This window comes from Saccostrea echinata, unplaced genomic scaffold, assembly GCF_033153115.1.
Source record: "Saccostrea echinata isolate AGI-Se365-2 ecotype Australia unplaced genomic scaffold, CSIRO_AGI_Sech_v1 ptg000051l, whole genome shotgun sequence".
In the NCBI taxonomy this organism is placed as follows: Eukaryota; Metazoa; Mollusca; class Bivalvia; order Ostreida; family Ostreidae; genus Saccostrea; species Saccostrea echinata.
Genome location: NW_026889800.1, coordinates 8,540,980 through 8,566,056, shown reverse-complemented (window position 1 = coordinate 8,566,056; position 25,077 = coordinate 8,540,980). Strand labels below are relative to the sequence as shown.

The window sequence follows — 25,077 nt, the reverse complement described above, 5'->3', positions numbered from 1 at the left end:
AGATTAATATGGTGCACATCATTTTGTTTTGAGTGCTTTTGAGTAAATTATGAAAAATCAATCATCTATTAACAAAAGTAAATCATCTGAAAATTTTAATTTTAATCCCTGTACTTTTATCATTATTTATATTGTTAGAACCTAAAGGGAAAATGACGCACCTACCAAAAATATACAGCCATTTTTTTTATTTGGCATGGAAAAGGAAAATAAGCTATATGCAATAGACATGCCAGACGAGGAGATTCTATAATGATGTAGGCTGTGTTTATAAGTCTGTTGAGGATATTGAAGCACCACTCTAGCAGTTGGAGGAGAAATGGCATGAACCACAATTCAAACTGCTTCTAAAACAATATTGAGACCTTCCTGTTGGATGCAGATATAGAAATAGCACAGATTCTGAATGACAACACAAACATGCACATTATCTCATCAGGAATCAATGGGGAAAGATGTCCAGATATGATACCAAGCAAGGGATAAAATTAAAAAAAAAACGACAGGGGAGAGAAAACTCTTCAATAAGGACAGGATTAATGTCACATTCTTGGAATATTGTACATGAAAAAGCTGCAGCTTATTTTACTCTTTGAGTATTTATATGAAATATGGAGATAAAGAAAAGTATTCAAGCTCAAAAGCTGAATGAAACAATACAAATCGGGAGTAGAGCAAACACGGACCTCCAAAACATCAGAGGTGTGATCAGCTGCTATGAGGAGTACGCACCCCCTGTCGACTAGTTACACCCTCAGTATGCTCCTTGTAAAGAAAAATCCGTAGACAATTCAGTGTATAAATAGTTGTCTAACAATTGGTATGAAAAATGTCAGTCAGAATTCAACTTAATGATAGATTGTATTTGCTGACAATATTATTGTATAGACCATAGAACTTGCAAAATGATAACTTTATTTGTTTCTTTCTGAAGAACTTATCTAAACCTACATGATGTTCTCTGAATTCCTGCCTAACTCTGAAATATAGGCCCATTGCTGTGAACTGGGTTTAGACTCGCCTTCCAAAGTTTTTGAATAATTGAACCCTCTATTCCAATCCAATATATCCTATATCAACGTCACCTTTAAAATTCTTTTAATCTATATTTTTCTTCAAAAGCATGTTCTAGTACCGTAGAAGAACCAACTGTGTAATGGTTTTGTTTATTTTTTGTGTCCGTGAAATGAAATGCCGAACCGTTTTATGGACTTCTACCCTAAGCTTGGATAAAGTATGCATTATTTGAATGAAATATATGGAGATAACGAACAGTATTAACACGGACCTCCAAAAACATCAGAGGTGGGATCAGGTGTCATGAAGGAGCGAGCATCCCCTGCTGACCGGTCACATCTGCCGTGTGCTCCTTGTCATGATCGATCGAGAAATGACAGGAAAATCCGTCGACAATTCAGGTGTAAATAATGGCCTAACAATAAGTATATAAATCATACAAGGTACCAATTTTGATGCACCAGATGAGCATTTCGACAAATTATGTCTCTTCAGTGATGTTCATGCCGAAATGTTGGAAATCCGAAATATTAATTAAAAAAGACTGAAGAGCTTGCCAAAGACTGGGGTCAAAAAGTTGAAAGATCAGAGTATGAAAAACGTCAGTCAGCATTTGACTAAATGATACATTATATTAGCTGATAAGGTCATTTTATCAACCATACAACTTATGAAATGATGAATTTAAACGAGACTGTTGATATTCTTGTTTCATCAACTTGTTTGTCAATAACTTACGTCGTTTTAGAAACTGTTCGTACATTCATTTCAAACTTTCCTTTTTACTCATACGCAGCGATACCAAAACACCGGTCACCTAATTTATTAAGTGAGAAAGGCATTATCTGGTTGTAGAGAAGATCCTTTAAACTTTTAAAACAGAACTCATAGAAACGAGAAACATTCTTGTGACACACATATTGAGCATCAAGGTATTAGAAGCAAATAACAGCTGTTCCACATTAGATGTTTCAGTGGTAAGTCACTGCGGTTAGGAAGTTTACATTCTATAAATATTTCATAACATTTCTGAGTGCATTATAATTCAATTCAAGAAAGGCTTGTCTTAAATAACCACTAAAATAGAAATGTCTCTTTTGGACACAAAGGGATTGATCTCTGCTTACAATTTAACCAACTCGTGAAATTTTAAACCTTACACTCCCTTCCCCCAATGCCATGTTCCTGTTAGCTTTCTTTCCTTCTATATACGTGTTGTGTATTGAGACTTTCTCCTCCATCCTTCATTATCTATTTAACTGGAGGTTCAAATGATTTTTCTTTGCTTTTCTATGACACTTAATGTCTTCCTGTTCTTGAAAATTGCCTTTATCCAGTTGTGGAACCCGTCAATAAAAAATCAAAATTTCTGTCCACATGCTGAGTACATGAACTTTTCATCCTTGTATAAAAAACGTTGAATATGATATTAAATCGAAGCGGATCCAGTTATGTATGAATGATTGTTTCTGCTTCTGTCTCCAAAGTCTTAACAGGGAAATTTTCTATTAGCTGAGTTGGAATGTACCTTCACTTCAGTTCCTTCCTCTAATCCGACTGTTCGTTTTCTTTTTCTCGAAGAAAGGGGAGGGGAATGGGGTATTACATGGAATATCTTTAAGCTCAATTCACCCTTCCTTTTTTTCTTCAGGATAAATCCTTGGTTATAAATTTCCTGTAAAGGTCCCAATTTTTTTAACTTTCTCCTATTTTTTATTGATTGCTTAGTTAATTGATTTGTTTATTTAATTATTTATTGGCTTTCAGTATGAAAAACAAATGAAACAGATAAAGAAAATAAGTAAAGAGTCACTCTAATGCACTATCTTGTATGTGTTACTCATATTGTAGACAAACACAATCGGAGTCATTGACAGGGTTTGTAAATCTCTGTTGGGCCAACTTTAAAATAATGTTTGTTTGCCCTCTCCCGACTCAGGATGAGAAAATTGAGGCGGTAGGTAGGTGAGAAATTTTTTTTTCAAATAAAATTTCAAAATCAATGCTGAATTTCCAAAATCTATTTTCTGGAATGCATAAAAAAGTAATTGCTTGCTGGAGGTTAAAAAAATGTTTGAGTCGGGCCAGTTTCAGCCAGTCTGTCGGGAAAGGGCAACAAAACATTTTTTTAAAGATGGCCTTGCTTGATTACCAAATAGAAATCTCTAGGAAAAATACCATGGATGGAGTATAAATTACAAATTGAGAGGATACTAGTTTTCACCTACCTTGTCTGTTTTAGAAATATTAATTCGTAGCGTTACCAGAAGTGTGCATTCGTCTGACAGTCTTACAAAAAACATTACTGAAGAAAATACTGGCATTTTGTTAAATACTGATATATCATTTGTAATGTACCAATTCAAATGAAGTTCGATGTCCAATTTTACCATGATTTCCTGTCCAATTATTGAAAAGGGGATAAACGGTACAATCCATTACCATTATTATACCTTTTACAAGTGTTTTATCTTAGTTTAAATATATTTTATTCATATCCATTAACAGCAGGTACAAATGTCTAAGAACGCGTTTGATCTTGCAGGACGTTATTTGGATGAAAAGTCACAATTTCAAAATTGTCACTGTATATTCAAACATTGATTAGTAAACAAAAAGGATAAACAACAATGCGAGAAATTTGATGATATGTCCGCCTTTATTGCAGCCTCATCAGGTATACATTGTATTTCATTGATGAAAATAGAAATGGTCTTCCATTGTATACGTATGAAGGTTTGTCATGCAGATTGAGTCATTCGTGAAGGCAAACTAACTTTTCTTCGTCTGACAGGAGTAAGACAAGGCTTCTTGCTTTCACCATTCTTGTCCGTACTGATGGTAGACTGGAATATTAAAAAAGCCATAACAGACACAAAGAATAGTATCCAGTGCATTAGTGGACATCGTGGGCACAGATGAACTGGAATTTGTAGATGACTTAGCTCTACTACCCTATACAGAACAGCAAATGCAAATATGGCAGAACTTGCTGCGCAAACTGGACTTACAATCAATAGGAAAAGCCTTTAGAACCAACACTGCTAATGTTGAAGCAATAAAACTTGAAATAAAAGCCCTACATGTAGCTTGAATAATTAGAGGCCTGGGTACTTTTGACATGTTTGAGGACCAGGATGTTGATGCTAAAACTATAACTGGAAAGGCAAGAGCAACGTTTATATAGGTGAAAAAAAGTTTTGGGATCCTAAGATCTTGCCCTCAAAACTAAGATTGACATAGTCAACAATAATGTCAAGGCAGTCATAATGCCTTAATGTATAAACTGGCCAAACACCATCAACATAACTGATCTACGGCACAAGACAAACTGTTGAAACAGAAATTTTGTGGAGGTGTTGGAGATGGCTTGTATACACGTACACTTAAACCCTCAACTAATATCACGTGGCATGCACTTACTATACCTGATATCCCCAAGGCAAAATATAAAAAAGAGAGCCCACCCAAAAAACACTTTGAAGAGGGATTTGGAAGCAGAATTTAAAAAGAAAATACGGATTACTTGGAAAGAGATGGAGAAAAAAGACCGGGATAGAATTAGCTAGAGTAGTCGTGACTTAGGCCCCAAAAGGCCAGGTAGCAGGCAAAGTATGTAAATCTTGGAACTCTATCAGCCCAATGCTGAGTATCTAGACTACAAACGTAATCTAGCTGACTGATTTAAATTCAACAGTCCTGTACTCGGAAGTCATAGTTTTAATGAGAATGGTAAAAAGGGCCTATTGGAGCACATGCAATGTCAAATAACACAAAAATCTGGAAAGTGAAGTGCACACTAAGCAACATGAAAGTCAGTAATATTCATCAATAATGACTTTGAATTATAACCATGAATTAAATTTCAAAAGCAATGCAGAGAAACTGTTTATTCTGTCTCTGAATTCAGAAACTTTTTAACTATGTTGTAAATGTGTATATCAAGCAAAACTGTTCAACTGTGAAAATATATATATAGCTGTCCGCCTACTGAGACCAGGATAATTAAAATAATTATACCAATTCCCACAATTTGTATTTTCATGTCACTGTAAAAATGACACCAATTACTTTGGTTTGATCAAGTAATAATATTCATTCTATATTTTCAAAGTTTATTTAATTTTCCACGATTACGAATAAGTTAATGTACGAGATACTTATGTTCAACTTCGGAATAATTTTGGTTGATTGACTTAGTTTTGTTTTATATCAAAATGGCGACTCCAACTCGGAGACCGCGACCGCGGAATTTAAATTCGCCTTTGACTCCGAGAAAGTATCATCCTTACTCAAAGGTAAAATAAGTAATTCAGAACTCTTCATTAATCCATTAGGTTTGATGTGGACAGTTTCACTCGAAGGCGGGGAAGTACATGTATGGAGCATGGGAACATTTTATGAGGACGGTGAACTTGCAGTTACAAACTGTCAATAGAAAACACACCAAACAGCTGTTTAGGGGATATAGTGTTATCATGTTTATTGCAGTGCTCAACACTTATTATTATTATTTTAATGATTATTTATCAAAGTTTCATTTTTGTCTTGTATCAGTATTTATAGTAAACATGATTATACTTTTTTATTGTTTCAGCAAATTCGTAAAGGAGTGAATGAGACATTTGACAGAATATATGCCTGTGTCTATGGCCATTGTGCTGGAGATGCAATTGGATTGTTGACAGAAACATTTTCAAAAACAGAGGCAAAAAAGGTGCCACTGTGTAGCATCTTTATTACTTTGATCAGTGTTAATAACAAAAATATCATACAATAAATTTCAGGAAACAGAAATGGTGGAATTTTTAAATAATAATATGTACATAAATTGTATACTGATTTGGATTGTATTTGGTTTTGGAAACTAGGTCAATTATTCCACCTTATAACTTCTAAATCTGCTGATAATACCATTTTCATATATATTCTGTCTTGTAAAAGTATGCTTGTTAATCCAGAGATACAGAGAAGTGTATAAAAGTTTAGAGCTCATCCACAAAAAGATTGTTCCTGACGCACACAGACGGAAATGGCTGATAGGAGAGTGGACAGATGAATCGGACATGATGATTCTTATTCTTCAGACAATTGTCATGAATAAAGGAGAGGTATATGTACATGTATAATTCCAAAAGGAGGCTCTACAAGGTCAACATGGAATCATAAAAATAATTATAGAATATGTGTATTCCTCTAATTTAGTGACAATATCTTAATTTTAATAACTTCAGACTATTATGTACTATGTAGGACAGACTCAGTAGGTATATTATAGACTCTAAATTGACAATATTATTTTTCAAACTGTAAAAATCAAATAGTTCTTTATTTAAAAATGTTTTGGACAAGTTAAGATTTTGTCAAGACAAGCAAGTTTCCTAGTCACTTGGCCAAATGGACTAGTGAGAAAGAAATGTTATTGTTGACCATGTTCAGGGATCGACATTAACGGTTGTCTGATTGCCCGGGACAAGTAAATTCTCAGTTCGGGCAAGTGAAACTGTCAACTTACTTGTCCGATCGGGCAAGTGAATTTTTCTGATAGAAATGTGTACTGGTATCTAGTTTACATTAATTATAAATAAAACAATAGATTGAACACTTGATTTCCGCCAGATACGTGACTGACATTGCCCCCTTGGATTTCTAGATTATATTGTTCATTAAAAATTGGGTTCGTTATTCTTTTTATTTCATGTTAATACGCTCTACGTATTATAACTTTGTTCACTACTTAATTCATTCACACTGACAGAATATAACATGACCTATCCTGATCAAGATATGTATGTTTCATAGCAACTATCTTCCTTAGTGTTGCATCAGTCAAAATTCACAAAACAAAACGATCCTACCCAAAATGATTTTTATTAAAAAGGAAACGGATGGTTATTGATGCATTGCAGTGTGTGTTTACAGATTAAATTGACAAGGAAAGTGGTAGTATACATTTATGTCCAAACGTACCATCTTAATTTTTTTCAGGTACCTCAACTTGCCAGATTTACAGTAGTGTATCTGTTCACACTTTTTCTTATCATAATATTTAAAGCAATAAATTATTTTCCTATTTGGGCAACCAAGTTTTGCATTCGGACAAGTCACTTTGAAAGTTAACGTCTATCCCTGATGTTGACCCCTGGATTCTCTGGATCCAGTCATTGAAGACTTGTATGTGAACGAATGCGCAGCTGCATTTCTCAATAATATAATCAGTCAAATAAACTGGATTGATTTTTTGGGTAAAAAGTCATTCAGTATCCTTTTTATTTTAAGTTTTGGCTATTTTAACATGTTTAACATATTAAAGTCTAATATGTTTTCTTGGTAAATGTTTGTTACTTAGACCATTTTCTGATGGTCAAAGTGGGCTATTTTAAAGACTAGCATACTTTATAGGTTAACATGGTAAATGTCCATATGTTTTGTCTATTGTCTGATAGAGTGGGCTTTTATGAATACTTACATATTTGTAGGTAAATGCCCATTATAAATACATTTTTTGTAGGTAAATGCCCGTTATTTTGCCCGTTGTCTAATGGAATGGGCAGAGAAGGGGTTTCCAGAATTGGATGATGTTTGTGGTAATGGCTTATGTCCACAAATAAAGGCAGTTATCTCCCATCCACAATTCTCTGAGGAACCAGAGAAGGTAAACAGTTCATGGACTTACAAAAAAAATAATTGTTTGTAAACTTTGAAGGGCTTTGTTATATTTGTATAAAAATTTTAATGTCTGTGACACTGTTTTTTTTTTTAATTATGTTTTTTCTCCTTTTAAAGAAAGTAAATCCAGTTTTATAATGTCCAGAAATAATTTCTCATTGTTTTTGAAATACATGTATTGTTATTATACACACCCTAGTCAAGTATTGTGGTGTATTCAGAAATCGCTATGCTATCTATCTTAATGTCCATATTACATACAGTCATCCAACTTTGTGTCAGGGCTATAACTTTTATAACACTAGAAGGTGATATTTGAAACAATGATGAGGACCTTTAGGTGTGTCATGCTCTTAATTTGAATCATTTTATATTTTAGAAGGATCTTGAATCAAAACTGTGATTTTTTTATTATTTGGAGCAAAGATTGAAAAAAAACTAACTGATATAATGTTGCTTATGACCCAAGAAAGTGTCATGACTAGGTCCCTATCTCTTTGTTCTTGACCTTAGAGTGAATCTTGAGTTGGAACTTAAAGTTGAACATGATTTGTAAAAGGAAGAGTTATATATTTTTTTTTTTTTTTTGCTATATACATGTATTAGTTTTCTCAAGCCTGTCATTTTTCCAACCGCCATATTATAAGCCTTAGCTTTGTTCAAGGCTCAATGTATTTTGCTTCATGGATTCTACTTAAGCACATGTCTCCATCATTGTCATTGTGAATTTCTTGGTAGTGACAAAAATGACTTGTGTATGCCTCTGCCACATCATGAAAAAAGTCATCAAAAGATATTTGATATCAACTGCACAGGTCAATGAATTACAAAAGTGAAATAAACACAAATGCACCTTCAATGAAATAAAATGTAAATAAAAAGGACATCATGAGATATACATGTACTACACCCCACAGCTAAAAGCAATCAGGTGTATCGAATGCGAAGGTTTATATACCCCACTGCTGATATAGGAGATAGGAAATCTAATATGGTGTATGCTTATTTATGAGTCGTGTTCAGCTTTAAGTCATTTAGACAAGTTCACTAGGTTCAGAAGTTTTGAATTTTGTCCTGGCTAAAATAATTTATGATAGGTATTTTAGAAGCTTATTCTTGTGAAATACATTGCTTTATACATGTATAACCAGAAGATGTTTCATAACTTAAAGCTAAAGTTGCATATCAGACTGAAGTTATCATGGTATGAGAATGTAAATATTTAGAAAATTGCCTAGACTTTTCTGGGGTTGGATGGGGGTAGGGGTTCCTATTTGGAAAACTCTAGTTACTGCTTCACCTAAAAGTACAGAAACTTATCAGACTCATTTTTTTTTCTTCATTTAAGCACACACTGAACATTGCAGGTCTAGTGTTCAGTTACCTTTCCAAATGCATTTTCTTTGGATTTTCCAAAGAATTCAGTTTTTGTTGGAAAAAACTCTAATCCAAATCATCTAAAAAATGATTTCTAATAAAATTTGCTAAAAATACAGCAAAATTAAACGTTCTTTGTTTAGGCCTCTGAGATTATGTGGCGAGACTCTGGGAAGCTGAATGCCACCAACAGTGCTTTGTCACGAACAGCCATCTTGGGAACTCTTCAGTACCACACAATAGGAACTGTGATAAAAAACACACTGGACATCTGTAATATCACACACCCAGATCCAAGGTACATTTATGTCATCAAATTAGTGACCATTAAAGTCTATTTATGAATTGTGAGGTAATAGATTTGTTTGTCTGTATGCTTTTTCAATCAGTCCCACACATCTCCATATTTAATTTGTCTTCATTTTCATTCTAATTGTATGTGTATATGGAATCCGTAAAACCCCTTACGCATGTCATGAATGAGGTCACAAAGAAATATGATTATGAATGGATATATGTGTGTGTGTCATGTTTGTTACTGAAGGACAGAAATTTTAAAATCAAAGTATTTGGAACTGTTAAATATAGAATTATTTTGAATAAAAATATTGAGATATCATTTATTGTATTTTATTCATCTTTGGTAGAAAAACTTCAATAGCATCATAAGCTACCATCCCTGTTTTTTGAAAAGTCATATTTATCTGTCAGGGCTCGACATTAACTTTTTTTCCTACTTGTCCATTCGGACAAGTATCCAAGACATTTACTTGTCCGAACTTCAACTTCACTTGTCCAAAAATTTTTCAATAAAGATCTAATACTGTTAACTTGAAAACTGAAATAAAGTCCATTACACATGACATGTGCTTGATTGATTCGTGATGTCATTGATATTTACAACAAACACATAAAACGAAATTTTATCTAGGCTTTCTGTCCTGACAACAACATAAATGTCCACAAGTGAAGCAAACTTCGTTAAGTTCGTAAGTTCCATGCCTTTTCAGTAGTATGCAATTAGTGAACTTCGATCCCGAATCAATGTGAACTCAATTAGTAGCGATCCCTATCGGGATTGAAGTCCGGTTTTTATGTACAGCTTCTGTCTTGAGACTACCGATTATCTTTCACAGTCGTTCTTATTATTATTTAGAGACTCCTTTACATTAAAATACACTTGTCCAATTGGACAAGTGCCCAGCAATATTCACTTGTCCGCAATTTTTTTTCACTGGTACCGGGCAAGCGGACAAGCGTTAATGTCGAGCCCTGTCTGTATTACACTATTCCACATTAAGTGGTTATTGATTTAGTGAAACTTTGATTCTGTTTTTAAAAGGTTTATTTTAAGTGTGTATTTGAAATCTTTTTCTATCTGTATTGACATTTTTTAGGTGTCGAGCATCTTGTGTTGCATTGACGACAACAATCGCCCTACTTCTTCAGAGAAATGACAGACAAATCAAGAAGAGTGGCAGCTATGACATTGAGGCTGTGGTCGACGAGTCTTTTACTTACGCTTCTAAACTCCTAGTAACTTATGAAGAGGTATGTCTGAAAAGATGCAGTTTTAATCATTAAAAATATGGGTATTTTCCAAGATGCATTAGTCTAGTCAATCTAGCAAAAAGAAAAAATAGATTCAACCTCAAAATAATTTCAACAGAAAAGTATTTATCCTTGATATCATGAATATTCGGAAATCTTTAAGTTTTTTTCTTTCTCAGTCCCATGGAGTTTGAGATAATGAGGTTTGACTGTATCTGTAATAAACTTTTTGCTGGGTACCATATAAAAATGTTTAGTTACATCTGAAAATGCAAATATAAAAAGTTTAATTCACTTCCTCTCTCTTCAAGTAATTCACTTCCTCTCTCTTCAAGACAGAAAAGCGTACCAAGATTCACAATAATGACAAGAGTTATGCCCCTTTTCTGTTGTCTATACAGAAAATTTGTATGCCCCATAATAATGCTTTCCATCTATAAATTTTATTAGATTGTTTACCACATATATATTTTGTGAGTACATGTACTACAGTTTATTTTTTCAAAACAATTTCTGTTGCAATTCCTTGGATGATAAACAATGAATTGACTGGACTATTTGCATAAGTATTAAGTAGAACTGTAAAGGTTAGAAAAAGTTACAATGACTGATTAAAAATGATACCTAAATTTTTTTTGTCTGAACAACAAACAGCTCTTACTTTTTAATAATTATTACAATCATCTTTACATTATTATTTTTGTTAAGAATAGACAATGACACCTTTCCCACCCCAAACTCTAAAACTGTTTACCCCTTTTAAACATTTTCAATAATTGTACATTTTCAGGTTAAGGAGCTGAAGAGAGCTATGCATCCTAGTAATCTGAAGGACCTGAGATTAGATGAACCAGGGAAGACAAACTACACCTATAAAACCCTGGGTGCTGGCTTCTGGGCATTGAGACAGAAAAACTTCCGAGAGGCCATACAAGATATTGTCTTAGAGGTGCTAATCATCATTTACAATGCTTTAAAATTCACAGAAATGAATATTCATGGTTTCTGAAGTTTAACTTTTACAAGCCTATGTCAAATGAATCTCACTAAGAGTTTAAGAACACCGTGAATCATAAATTTAGATTTTACTATAAAAGGTAATTAGTATCTATTTTTGTTCTAATCCGTGTCCATTTGGTTAATCGCTGTAATCATTTTGAATGTTGCATGGAATCATTCTACTTCTGAGTACAAGCAAAATGATGCTGCAAGTGAATTTCGGGTTTCATTGATTTTTTTTAAAGGGAGGTGACTCTGATGCCAATGCTGCAGTGGGTGGGGCTTTATTGGGCTGTAAGCTAGGACTGAGTGCCATACCCAGATCCTGGAGAGAAAACCTGATCCACAGAGAATGGCTAGACATTTTACTGGATAGGTAAACTTTCTGATTTGTTTATCAAATACAATGTATTCATACATGTTATCATATATCTATGTTAATTATGTATGGTTGGATAAACTTTATTGTCATAATTAAGTGGTACTACAAAATAAAACTTAGATTCTGAATGTTATCCATTTAATTTATATTATGTACTTTGACTTTTGAAATTGATTTGCATTCACTTTTATTCACATCCAGACTGAAAGTTGTAGAGTTGTGCTTTCATTCTGTATTATTTTAATGTTTAATTTGTATACATTGCATTTTGTTTTGTAGATATTTTGACATACATGAGGGAAGACACATTAAGAAAGAAACAACGCTGTGATACTGTAGACCCTGTGTGATATGGACAGATACATAGTATCAGATATATTTGGTGCAATATACAATGTAAAGACCAAATGACCTATTTCTCCACATATTTTATTACATGTTTGTATGTTACGTTATTCTTATAGTATTTAAACTTTCTGGGTTAATGTCAGAGCCATGAATTTTATTAAGTATGATATTTTTAGAGTGTACTGTGCTCTCTACATTCCCTCAATCTGTTATATTGTTTGTGCTGTCTTTCTAATGCACCAGTTCCGTGCTGTGATCAGTAAATATGTGGACATCCTCATTTTCAATAATTTCATGTACCAAGTTTGAACATAATTTGTTTGTTGAAAGTTTTCATTGTCTGATGTACATGTAGATTGCCAACTGAAATATTCCAGTGTTATAGTAGTCATTTAATGTTGTTTCCTTGAACAAGGACTTTAATAAGATCCTGATTGTTTCAGACTCTTATTTTTCTATTTCATTCAGGATCCTGTCTTTTTAGATAGCTGCCCTACCCAACTAAACCAAGTATTTTTATATTGTACCTTTTGAACTTTTGGGAGAAGCTGAAGATTTTATGTTGGAATAATGCAGCATCTTTGTACAAAGGATCCAAATGCCTAGAACTATCCTCGGTCTGAAATACACAAGTATTTTCACTATATCAGTCTTTGTGGCTAAAGAAAGCTTTGTTGTTGCCTGCTGTTGTCTTTTTTTTTTTTTTGCAATTTATGCTCTTAGCAGATATTGTTTGGATGCCCAAATTTATCCATATTGAGAAATTTTATAAAGGTCTATATTTTGTTTAAGAAACATTTTTAAAAATCTCTTGTCTTATCTATTCAGTATACTGTTGTATTTTTCCTCTCTTGTAGTATGCTGCAACATAAGTGATGAAAGAGATTTAAAGTTATCTATGTTTGAACTGTAATGTTTGTATCAAAATAGTGATATCAAATGATTTGATTTGTTTCTGTATGTCAGTGATAAATAATAGATTAAGGACATTGGGCAAGGTTCCTGGATATTGTATAGAATTTTTCAAGAACTCTTGAGTAGGTTTAATTGTACTAAACATGCTATATTCTGGATTGTTTAATCTACCAAGCCAACCTTCTTTTTTAGATTTTGTCAAATCAGTGTTTTTACAATTTTCAATGCATTTCCTATGTAAAATGTTGATAAAAGGGACCTACATAATTTTCACCGTATTATTTCTCCTAAACCCACTTATTTCTTGCTGTATAGATGATTCTACCCGGAAAACCCTGACTTGCCAATGTCCTTAAGTTGAAGTGATCCTTTTAACCATATACTAAATTCTGACTCTTAGCTTTCATTGGGGAAAAAAAAGATTGAATTGCTACAGGCTGGAGATTTATATTGTGTGTCATCTATTTAATTAAGATTCAAACAGAACCCCAAGAAAAGTGTCGTTGTTACATTACGTCTGGAAATTCAAGTATTGTTATCATTACTTTATGAATTTATACACATTTAGTCAGTATTTTCTCTTGTACATCACATATTACATGTATGAACATTTTATAGTGAGAAATTGTTATACTGCTTTGTTGAATGTAAATTTGTTAACTGTATACAAACATAAAGAGATTTTTCTTATTTTTGGCTTTTCTTTTTAAATGTCAACTTCACAACAGAATGTGTGATAGGAATCACACTACATGAACAGTTCATGGCAAGAAGTATTTGCAAGTAAAAGAGAGAAAAAAAAAAGAGAAAGTTGCAAAACTCATAAATATTTTAACACTGGGTTAAAAGTTGGTGTACAGTATTTGGAGTAATCATTCAAAGTTTTTACAAGACATCTTCAAAGATAATGCTGGCTCTCAACAGAATACATGTTTAACAGATGGAAAACCTTTGATTATAAAGTGGTTGATTCAAATCAGCTATTAGCCGGATATTAAATATCCAGTAAATTATTTGATGTTGGCTCATTTTTAAAATTGTAGTTATTTGGACTAGATGGAGCCTTGGTAGCTCAGTGGTTTGAGCACCTGTCAACAGTAATTCAATGGTTCTGGTACTGATTCCTGATTTATCTATATTTCTTCATCAATTGTATTTATGAATTTTCCATGTCTAATTCTTAATGGCTTCTTTCCATACTACAGAATTGTGAGATGTCAAAAAGGCAGACAAACAAATAAATGCAGATTTTACTAAACATAAAAAAGTGGGATATAAATTTACTTTAAAGTGATTATTAACCACTCATAGAACTTTATACCATATTTTTTGCAAAAAGTGTGAATTATCTGTTAATGAGAATTTAAAAAAAAAAAATTATTTTTAGAAAGAATCATCTATGTCTACATAGATCTATCTAGTAAAAATACCAAAACTTTCTCCAAATTTTGAAATACTGAAAAAATATATTGTTTGCATGAATTAGCCATTACAAATTTATTTATGTGACATCTTGAAGTAAATATATTTTTTTCTAACTATTTTTGAAAGTTATTTTTGCAAACTTATTTTCCGTAACTAACTATTCCGCATTAGGTAAACCTGCCTTTACTTTATAACAATAGACTTCCTACTTTCCGGTGCCGACCTTGCGAAGCGCAAGTTGCTTCGGGAGAAAATTCCCCTACAAATGGGGGGTTCAAGCAGTAAAAGACGGGTTGAATTTAATGACCCAAACGATCCAATTGTGGTCAGTACTTTCTTATACTATTGGAACCGTTTGGACGAAAATTACAGATTACTAATGAAAGAACTTGTAGTTCGAATTTCCTCTATGAATTTCTAACCATAGGCTTAGTTCGTGTGTTTAACTCCTTCTTTAAAATGCAAAGTATTCGGCGAATAAGCTAATAGAGGGCTTTGTTTTCTGTTTATGTATTAGTCTATCAATCTCTGAGTAATGGTGCAGATTAATACGTGTTAAGATGGAAACAAACTATAAAAGAGTCTCCTGCAGCTGTCTTCAGTTATTCACTGATAGTTTATAATCCTCCACATACACACAGCTATGGAGGGTTCATAATTCTCAAATCATAACTGCTGTATATAAATATATACTTCTGAAGCACATTTTGAAATCATGCAGTGTAATCTTTTGGTTATCTTCACTTGGTAAAAACTAAAAAGCATTTCTTTAATTTTTATAATTAATATATATTATACAGATTTCTCAAGATGTGGCAAAGAGAATTGGAGTGGATCCATACAATCCTGGTAAACCTTGTAAGTAAAGGACTCGTTAGTTAGAAAAATCAAACTGCTTCTTAGGACAAGTCCTAGTCCTCAGTCAGATAGACTGTGGTGTAGTTGCAATGTGGTACTGGAGTGGAGTGGATCCGCTTTGACATGATTTTGAAGAAAAGGAGTTGCATTAAAAATAACCACTAAAGGACCTTATTTGGTGATGGTCAATATCCCCCCCCCCCCCCACCACCACCACCACATATTAAACTTTGATTGGGGAAATCTTAAATTCTAAGTCAGGAAGATATATACAGATTTCAAAACAATAAATATTTTAATCCATTGTGATGTGGTAAGCTAGATATGACATCAAAAAATTATGCTAAATCAACTTTTTACTGATTTTGAAAAAAAAAAAACGGTACATTTTACCTCAGCCCGATAATTTGATTGGAAAATATTGAGCATAGGTCTGCTTCGACTCCATCTTGTGATATAATGTATTGATTGATGGCATCAGTAAAATATGTGATAATAGTTTCTGAGCAAGCTTGCACTCTATAAAAACTAAAGTCAAATTGAAAATTTTTTTTGCATTTTCTCTCTTTTTTTAAAAAAATATTGAGAAAGCTCAATAGTTTGTGACGTCACAGAAACAAAAAATGCCAATATTTTTAACCAATCAATAATGAATTTTGTTAATTCAGAGTTTATTCAGATTTGCTTCATACAGTTTTTACGGTGTGCACATTTCAGGAGATTTTCAAAATTTGACTCTTATGGGGGCAGGGATATGCCTTTACTATATATAGTTCTTTATCATTACAAACCTTTTTGAACTTGTATATTGTATTGTATAAGAAAAAAAAGTTATCACACTTTTTCAATGTTTTTTCCTTGCTTCTTTACATGCCATATTGACATTTGGAACTCTCTTGATTGTTCCTCGTATAAGCATAGATTAGAATTATCTGCCCCTGATCATTTTGCTACATTCCAAATTCTGTCATTAAACTGGTTGAAAGGACAATGTCATTTTGATGACAGAATGTTCTATCTACATGTAGTAAGGAGTTGTATGTTTTATTGATGTCACACAACAGAGTCCAAGTTTTAAACTAACTTTAATGATCTGCAGTATCACAGCATTTATGTTTGTTTCAATTGGTTTTCTAAAAAAAATCATATGATTGTAAATATATGAATTTTTGAAAAAAGTATATTTTTTCATATTTTCATTGTAGCAAGGAGGAAATTGGTAAGTACTTTAACAGTGAAATGTAAAATAAAGTTTATAATAATCATTATGACCTGTACATGTATAACATGTATAGAGATTGATTCAGATTGTGATGTTCAATGAGGTTTTTTTTTCCTAAAATGCATAATTATAAACAATAGATTTGACAATTTACTGTTTATCTCTTTGCCTACAGGAGAGTGAAGAAGAATTGACAGATTTATACAACAGTAAAATCAAAGAATTGGAGGCCAAGGTGATATTTTTTTGTAATGGTTACTAGGAATAGGATATTCATGAATTACTTTGGTCGTTTGTCCTCTTTACAAGAGAAAACAAATTTTAGTGATTAAAATCATGTGGCTGGCATGGAAGAGAAGTAACTTAAGTATGCTAATTGCAAGTAAAATGAATAATTATCTTCAAAACGCAATATTTAAATTCAGATAACAACCATTTAATTCTTGTAAGACTAGTTTTACCTCAAAATAAATTAATTAATGATTCAAGCTTGTCTACTGAAATCAGGAAATTAAAAAAAACCATGCAGTTTATACTATAGTATATTAGCTCTTTCAACAGAGAGTGAAGTATTTGGGGAATCTATTCCTTAGAATAAATCCCATGTCGCTCTTTTCCAAATCTTTCTTTTTTCCTTTATAGAAGAGTTCTGATCAAGGAAATGAATTCTAAACCCTGTTCTGCTTAGAATTCTTTTAAGAATCTAAACCACAGTAATTTTACCTCGTATGATGAATGTCAGCTTTATAAATATTTAATTGTATAGTCACATCTACATGTATCATGAAACTACTTGTTGTATTGAACTTGTTTTGATGTCATTTAGAATGCTGATTTGTTAAAAGCCAGAGTTAATGAATTTGCACAAGCTGTACAAGAAGTAGAAAAGAAATTTATGTAAGTAGAAGAATACATTCACAGTCTTAGTTAAAATTATGTACTTAGATATTTATTGTATGAATGAATTGAAACAAACTATTTGTCTAATACATTCAATAGCCTTCCTTGATGAGCTGTTACATTTTCTTGCAGTAAAGAACCCTATATACATGTAGTCTCTTTTTACAAGGGTTGAAATCCCAAATTGTATACCATAATTAACTAATGTTTTAAGTTCATAGATAACGCAGGTACATATGTATTATCTGACTATATTGTCATTAGTTTAAGCGTCCTCTTCACCAGTATATTGTCTTTCATCTTTGATAAATGTGAGGGATCGTAATAATTGTATATAATTGTTAACTGCATATGTACATCTTCCTTTGCTTGGCAGGAACACCACAGGATCTCCGGTATGTCAGGACCTACAGGACAAGGTTTTCCACTGCTACACAGAAAACAGTAAAAAGACATTGCTATGTTCTGCCGAAGTTAGAGCTTTCTTTGAATGTGTAGAGAGAGCAAGAGCGGTATGTATCACAGTTTTAATGACGATTACTAATGGGTGAAAATAAAATAAAATAGTATCTATAAAAATGTTACCATTTTCTAGAGTACATGTAGATGAGAGTAATTTTAAGTAATGAAGAAATATTAAATATTAAGGAAGAAAGACATTTTATAAAGATGTAAAATACACGTACATTTTTAACTGAGTAAATACAATTTTATACAGAGGAGTTACTCCCCTTGGAATGAAAAAAAATCAAAATGCTAAGTCTTTACAATGCTACTCGTTCATCCATACAGTGTTCAAGATTTTTGTTCTCATTTGATACTAACATGCAAATAATCAAGAAGAAATTTTCCAATTTAGGTTCTGTATATTTTGCAAAATTAATTAGGGCCCCGGCGGGTGCCCTATAGTAATCACTCTGTCTGTCTGTCTGTTCGTCTGTCATTCTTCCGTCCACAAATTTTCTGTTTTTTTCTAATAACTTTTTTTGTAGTTGACCAATTAAGTTCAAATTTGGTATGCTGGTTGAAGAGGCAGTAAGACATATTTTGATGCTAAGTTTGGTTCTCTTTGTCATCCAGTTTGGAGCTGGGGTGGTGGGGTAGATACCTTAACTTTACATTAGAATGAATGCCAGGGCAAAGAGAAATAACTGCTGAGAATGTTCCTATTGTAAACTATGAAAGCTGCAACTAGTCCTATGGGATTAATTAACTTTCCTCTTGAAGAAAATCCAAAGCATTATCTGTTTCTGTCAAATTGAGATTAATTAACACCTCTGTCTGCAAATGAAGTTTGTTTTAATGTTAAGGTCAATTTTGAATGCTGTTTACATTCTCTGAAATGTGGATTTAAATAATGTTCATACTTTATTTTGGTAAAACACACAATGAGTTATGATTTTATTGAATTCTAAAAACAAGATAAACATAAAGATATGTTTTTTTTATTTTTTTGTTTTTATTTATTTATTCTTTTTTTTTTGGCTGCCTTATGTAAATTCAAGAAATCTATTAATTTTAATGGGTAGTCCAATAATAATCTCATTCTATCATTACTGAAAGAGTTCTGATTGTAAACTTGGAAGAAATGGATAAGAGAGCAGTACAATTAATCCCATGGGATTAATTATCTTGTCTGGGGCAGAAAATTTTCCAGGCTTATCTTTATTTGTCACTTTAAGATAAATTAACCTTTGTCCACAACTGATGTTTGTTTTGAAGTTAAGGTCAAGCCTGGCTGATATTTGAAAACACATGCTTTATTCTTGTTTAAATATACATTTAATTGAGTTAGTATAGATGTGATGTTTTTTACTGCCTTATGTAAATACAGGGATACTCTTTACAGGTTGTTGGATATTTAGGAATTATCTTTAAATTTTATAAATACAGTTGTTAATGCATATTCTTCTTCATATATTTTTAAATTAAAATTCTCATTCTGTAAGCTGCACCCTTATATTTCTACCCCTCGGCGGGGCCCTTGCTGACTGGTCAGTTTTCTAGTTATCAATGAGATTTTTGCTCTCCGTTTATTCTAAATGCAAGTGATGATGAGGTGTAGGTTCAGTATTTTGCTAAATATTTTTGGCGTCAACAAGAAAGCTGATTAATATGAATGCTGTTTTTATTTACAGAATGCTCTGATGAGAAAGGGATAAGGAGGAGGAGTCCATTTCATTATTAACTACACTTAACTACACATATAACATAAAGTGACGTTACAGAACCACTATACAATAGTGGTATTGACATTTTAGTTGTGATTATTGGCAATGCAGTAATAAAGTTTGTATTGCATATATACTTTCTCTTGTCTTATTGCTGAGTTACTGCAAAAATCTGGTTCATTAAGGACTATTACAGTATCTCCTTTATAGAACACAGATGAACATGTAAAATGCATTCTTGTACCAAGCAATGAGCATTCACCATGCAATGAGTGTAATATTAATCCAAGAGGAAAGAAATTTTTGCAGTTTCTGAAAGTTCTTGAACAAATTTTACTAAAATGATTTACAAAAGTAATTCCTTACGTATTGTGTCTTTCCATATAGTACATTTGTAACATATTGTCAGGTATGCAATTGATTCTAACCTTAAAGAAGTGTTACATCTTAATCCATGGGAGACAACAGATCTGACTTAAAGCAAGAAGCGAAACATTTCAATTTTAGCTCACCTGAGCTGATGGCCACATGCCAGTAAGCCTTCTTCTGGCAAGGGGGTTCAAGTTTGTTTACACAAAGAGCCAATCCTTCTTTCAAGGGAAGATAATTAAAAATTAGTGAAAATTTAATGGTATCTTTCAAAAATCATCTCATCAAGAACCATCGGGCCAGAAGATAAAACTTTAATAAGTGAAAGCTTCATTACATAGTACCCCTGGGGTATAGGGCCACACTGGGTGATCAAAGTTAACATAGGTTTATAATGGAAAATCCTTCTCAAGAACAGCAATGCCGTGGTTTATCCTTAGGTACCGTAGATTTAAGTTTGTACAAATCATGACCCCTTGGGGGTAGGGTGGGGCCATAATATGTGATCAAAGTTTTACAAAGAAGTACATGGGAGAACTCTAGTGACTCAGGTGAGCATTGTGGTCCATGGGCCTTTTGTCTGTGAATGCTAGAGCACTTCAATGCAGAAGCAACCATATCATAATATCTGCCACACTATTTACATATTAAAGAACAAGGGCGCTTTTGATTGACATTTGGCAGGAATCAGGGCGCACTTGAAAAGTAAAAACTTTATTAAACTGTAAAATTAAAATTTTAACATTCTTTTGATGTCTCATGTTCCTATGAAATAACAAAGGAAAACATTTTCCCAATAATGTGTTTCGATTTCCTTAGAAATAACTTGAAACATGGCTTGATGCGTCATTTGGTACAAAATGTTTCATTTTTAAACATTTTTCGAAAACTTTGTTATCTCTGGGTCATCTCTCCACGATTTAAAAAAGACTCTTGTGTGCATTTGTATTCAAAGAAACGAACAAACATTGGTAAAAAATGAAGAGAAGACCCACAGACTATAAGAAATGAACTTTTCCAAAAAAAAAAAATACCAATGTGTAAATGCGTTGCTTCTTTGTCATTTTAAATTCTTGAATGTTTATATAGCGATGATAGCTCAGTAGTATGAGGTAACAGTCCAGCACACTAAGGAGTCGAGAAGTTTTTGGTTCGATCCTCGCATGGAGCAATTGATGTTTTTTCTTTTGTATACAAACAATCAAGTGAATTTTATTTACTGATTTATAAGTTTTAAAAGAGATAAATTTTGGTTCAGTTGCACGGGGAGCGAAAGCAATTTTTCAAACCTACTGAAACTTAATTCATTTCATATATCTTTGAAAGTTATTTCAATTTAAATCTAAACATTTTCCAATGTGCATAACTTGGTAAAGTCTGTCCACTTCTGGTCAGCCGACCAAATCGTGCACATTTAAACCATAAATGTTTCGCACACGATTCCTGCAGATCACATGCCAAGTACACCCATCTTCTTTTATCATGCTTTCAATTACCTGAAACATTAACAAAACATCACTCCAAACTAGATGAGCACCATATAATTTATTTAATTTCAACCAGCCATTATGCAGACTTGTAACAAGGAACAAAAAAAAATCATAACAACCATTTAAGAACAGGTTTCTGATTTTCATAAAGCTGAATTAAAAATTTTCCTAATCTGACCCAAAGAAAAAAAATCATAACAACTGAATTATATAATACATAACAGGAGTTCAAAATGAACCTTGAAATTACAACAAAGGAATGTAATGAAAAAAAGAACACAATGTAAATATTTATAGAAGGAGAATGGATTTCATATCATGGACAATTATACAACAAAACCAAGAATTTTAAAATTTCACAACCACTTGTCAATATTACATGTATGTTAATGCACAACCACTGGGAATGAAGAATGAATGAAACAACAACAACAACCAAAAAAACCCATGAAATCTGAGTGATTACAACAAGAGTCATAATGAAATCATAACTAAATACACATTCCAAGGGTGATCACTGCATTATTAAATCAAATAGTATCACAAAATGACTCTGGGTCCCTCTTTAAAGTTTTTTGAATAAATCAATTTAATAATACAGTTTAAGATTGCCTAAACTTTTCAAAGATTGTAATAATCAATTGGTCCACTTCCAAAAACATAATATCCCATCTGCATTTTTTAAAATCCTGTTAAAAAAACAATCAAGTGATTTCTGCTTTGATATTCAATTCAGATATATAAAACAGCAGCCATTGTATCACCAGATTATGGCTATTAACCAGTGTCTCAATAACTCCAAATCTCTCTCTCTCTCTCTCTCAAACAGTCAAGTTTCATATAACTTGACCCCAGCTGTGAAAACAAAATCTGTTACACTACTATCAAAATAGATAGAATATTCCAAATGAAAAACAAGTAAATTAGGGAGAAACAAATTGAATAAAAAAACCCAAAACTATAAATCCTCACAAGGAATTAGAATTCTTTTTCCACGAGACAAATACCAGTGTTTTCCCTTCATTTCAAAGCAAAAGGTTAGATATCAATTGTAACAGGCTTTGGGTTAAAGTTTATGAAAAATCTCTGTGGACCTTACAACAATCTAATTTTGATTTTTTAAAATTTATATATATATTTTTATTCTGAAGAGGCATTTTTATCAATTGAAGTGGTCAATTTGGCCGGTAGCCAGTTCTTAGGGAAAACACTGAAATACACTGTATGAGATCAACACTGATGGGTCTACTTAGGTTCAATTGTAGTAAACTTTATTACAACAGCACTAAACAAATAGATAAGCATTGTTATACATTAGGTCATACCTAATACAGGTCGGCTTACAATGATAAATACTATAATGATCGAGATTCACATAGCAGAATAAATCTTTTTAAGGTATCCAGATTTTTGAAGATTTGAATTCAAAATAAAATGTTTAGATATTAAACATGCCACAACTCTATAAAAGAAAACAAATAGTCCAATAACTCTGTAGAGATTTTGAACCATGAAGATATAAAAGTACATATCCATTGAGGTTATAACCAGAGTTATACTGAAAAGGAGGAGCGAATAGTTACACGATGTACAGTATGCAGCACTTCGAAATCTGTCGTGAGTTATCTATATAGCTTACCCAGAAAGAAAATGTTAACAGCTCTGCACAAATTAGGATGAGGTAGTACACATTGTAAAACTGTACTGTAATAAATGCCCCTTACCACAGGGGCTGGTAACCTGTCAACAGACTGATCCCCAGTGTGTACATTAAGTGTCCAGCCCCTGTGCCACTTAACACCAATACTTATGAAAATTTCAATAAACAACTCATGAGGAAAAATCCAGAAAATAGAACCCAACACCAATAAAAAAAAGTAAATGGATTTCTTTTTGTATATAAATAGTTATACTATTATTTAGTGAAGAAAAAAATAACAATAGATACATTTTAAAAAAAAAAAAAAATTGAGCTAGAACAATGTAGAATACATGAAATATACTTAAATTTTAAATTGCACACAACAGCCACTTTATGTCTAAAAATGTTCTTATTGACTAAGACAAACATGTAAATTATCTCCCTTTTTCAAAAACAAGCATTCTCACACACAAAAACAAAAGTATAAACTGAAATATTTTGGAACAAAATCATACATACAAAAAAAAAATTCCGTACACTTATTTGCTCCACAATGTGCGTCGTTTAGATTGCTTCTCCAATTCTTTAAATGTTGAAGTTTTGTACAGTCCCAGTTTGATTCCAGTCTTGGCACGATTCTCATTGATATGCCTCACTGGAAAAGGATTGAATGGTTTCTTTATTGCACACAAGGGAGACTGAGAATGGCTTGGAGATTTAACGTCACTAGACCAGGACACAGATTTTCCTGCTGTTGGACTCACATTTTCACCAGGAAAGAATCTTGGAGACTCAGAATCATCAGGACTGAAAACCGAACCAGAATCTGAATCGGTCAAATGTTTGGAAGCATTAGACTCAACACTACAACTGGACATTTTGCGCTTTGAGTGTGCATACTGAGCTAAACTTAAACTCTGGGACATGGTAATAGCCCTTGAATTTGACCCATAGCTAGTCCTCCTCATTTGTTTTTCAACATTCTGTCCAGAATAAACACATTTTTCATCTTCACTTACAGAATCCTGAGAAATGCTTCGTAGAGGAAGATCCATCCTCCTGCTGTCCTGCCTCACATTTTTAGGAGAGTTTTCACTTGGATCCTCCTGTGAGTTTTCTGTTGGATCCTCCTCCTCCTCCTCCTCAGTGCCTTGTGTCAGCTGACTGGAACAAGCCTGGATCATATCATCAATCTCCCTCATTAATTCTTCCTCATCGGAGTCTGGCTCCATGTATCCCCTATTCCTCCTCTGGATACAATTCTCATTGAAATCCTCCACACTACAGTCACTTGACTCTACAGAGATCTGACGGTCCAGGGTCTTCAACCTTCCATCTGCCTCGATAGAATTTCCACAACCATTGTGTACTTCCTCATTTTCTTGTACCCCATTTTTCTGTTCTGAACAACTGGCAATTCTTTCATCTTCATTTTGATTGGCACCACCTTCCTCATTAGAAACAAGTCCATCAGTTCTTTCTGAAGCACCTCCTTTTTCCTTTTCATTTACAGAATTTTCCCCCTGTTTTCCCCTTTCCTCTTCCTTTTCCTCTCTACTAATCTCTGATGCCTTTCCTGACTGATTTTCTGTCGTAATGTTTTCACCACTGACACATTTCTCAGAATTCACTGGAGGTTCTGTACTGTCTGATTTTGTAGTAACTATTTCTTGTACATATTTATTTGGGGTTTTCTGTTCCTTTTGTAGAAATTGAGGTACCATCATCACTTTCCCACCCCT

The 25,077-nt window shown here is 32.9% G+C and overlaps 3 protein-coding genes across 3 annotated transcripts in view; 2 read left to right on the top strand and 1 right to left on the bottom strand.

Moving 5' to 3' along the window:
* The first annotated feature begins 5,234 nt into the window (after positions 1 to 5,234).
* LOC133203610 (ADP-ribosylarginine hydrolase Tri1-like) lies at positions 5,235 to 13,129 on the top strand. The gene is made up of 9 exons (XM_061339381.1): positions 5,235 to 5,315; positions 5,615 to 5,734; positions 5,979 to 6,128; positions 7,529 to 7,672; positions 9,207 to 9,361; positions 10,461 to 10,614; positions 11,405 to 11,563; positions 11,859 to 11,989; positions 12,275 to 13,129. Exons 1-9 carry the CDS (start codon positions 5,235 to 5,237, stop codon positions 12,324 to 12,326), a joined length of 1,146 nt encoding a protein of 381 aa, XP_061195365.1. The 3' UTR covers positions 12,327 to 13,129.
* Positions 13,130 to 14,899: 1,770 nt separating this feature from the next.
* LOC133203618 (MICOS complex subunit Mic19-like) lies at positions 14,900 to 19,970 on the top strand. The gene is made up of 7 exons (XM_061339390.1): positions 14,900 to 15,008; positions 15,484 to 15,541; positions 16,747 to 16,760; positions 16,939 to 16,998; positions 17,590 to 17,660; positions 18,040 to 18,175; positions 19,802 to 19,970. Exons 1-7 carry the CDS (start codon positions 14,949 to 14,951, stop codon positions 19,823 to 19,825), a joined length of 423 nt encoding a protein of 140 aa, XP_061195374.1. The 5' UTR covers positions 14,900 to 14,948; the 3' UTR covers positions 19,826 to 19,970.
* A 1,760-nt stretch (positions 19,971 to 21,730) lies between these two features.
* Positions 21,731 to 25,077, bottom strand: part of LOC133203604 (TBC1 domain family member 30-like) — a 34,895-nt gene continuing 31,548 nt past the window's right edge. Inside the window, exon 13 of the mRNA XM_061339373.1 lies at positions 21,731 to 25,075. Within this exon, the coding sequence (XP_061195357.1) occupies positions 23,875 to 25,075 (1,201 nt within the window). The 3' untranslated portion in view covers positions 21,731 to 23,874. The remainder of the gene's footprint in view (positions 25,076 to 25,077) is intronic.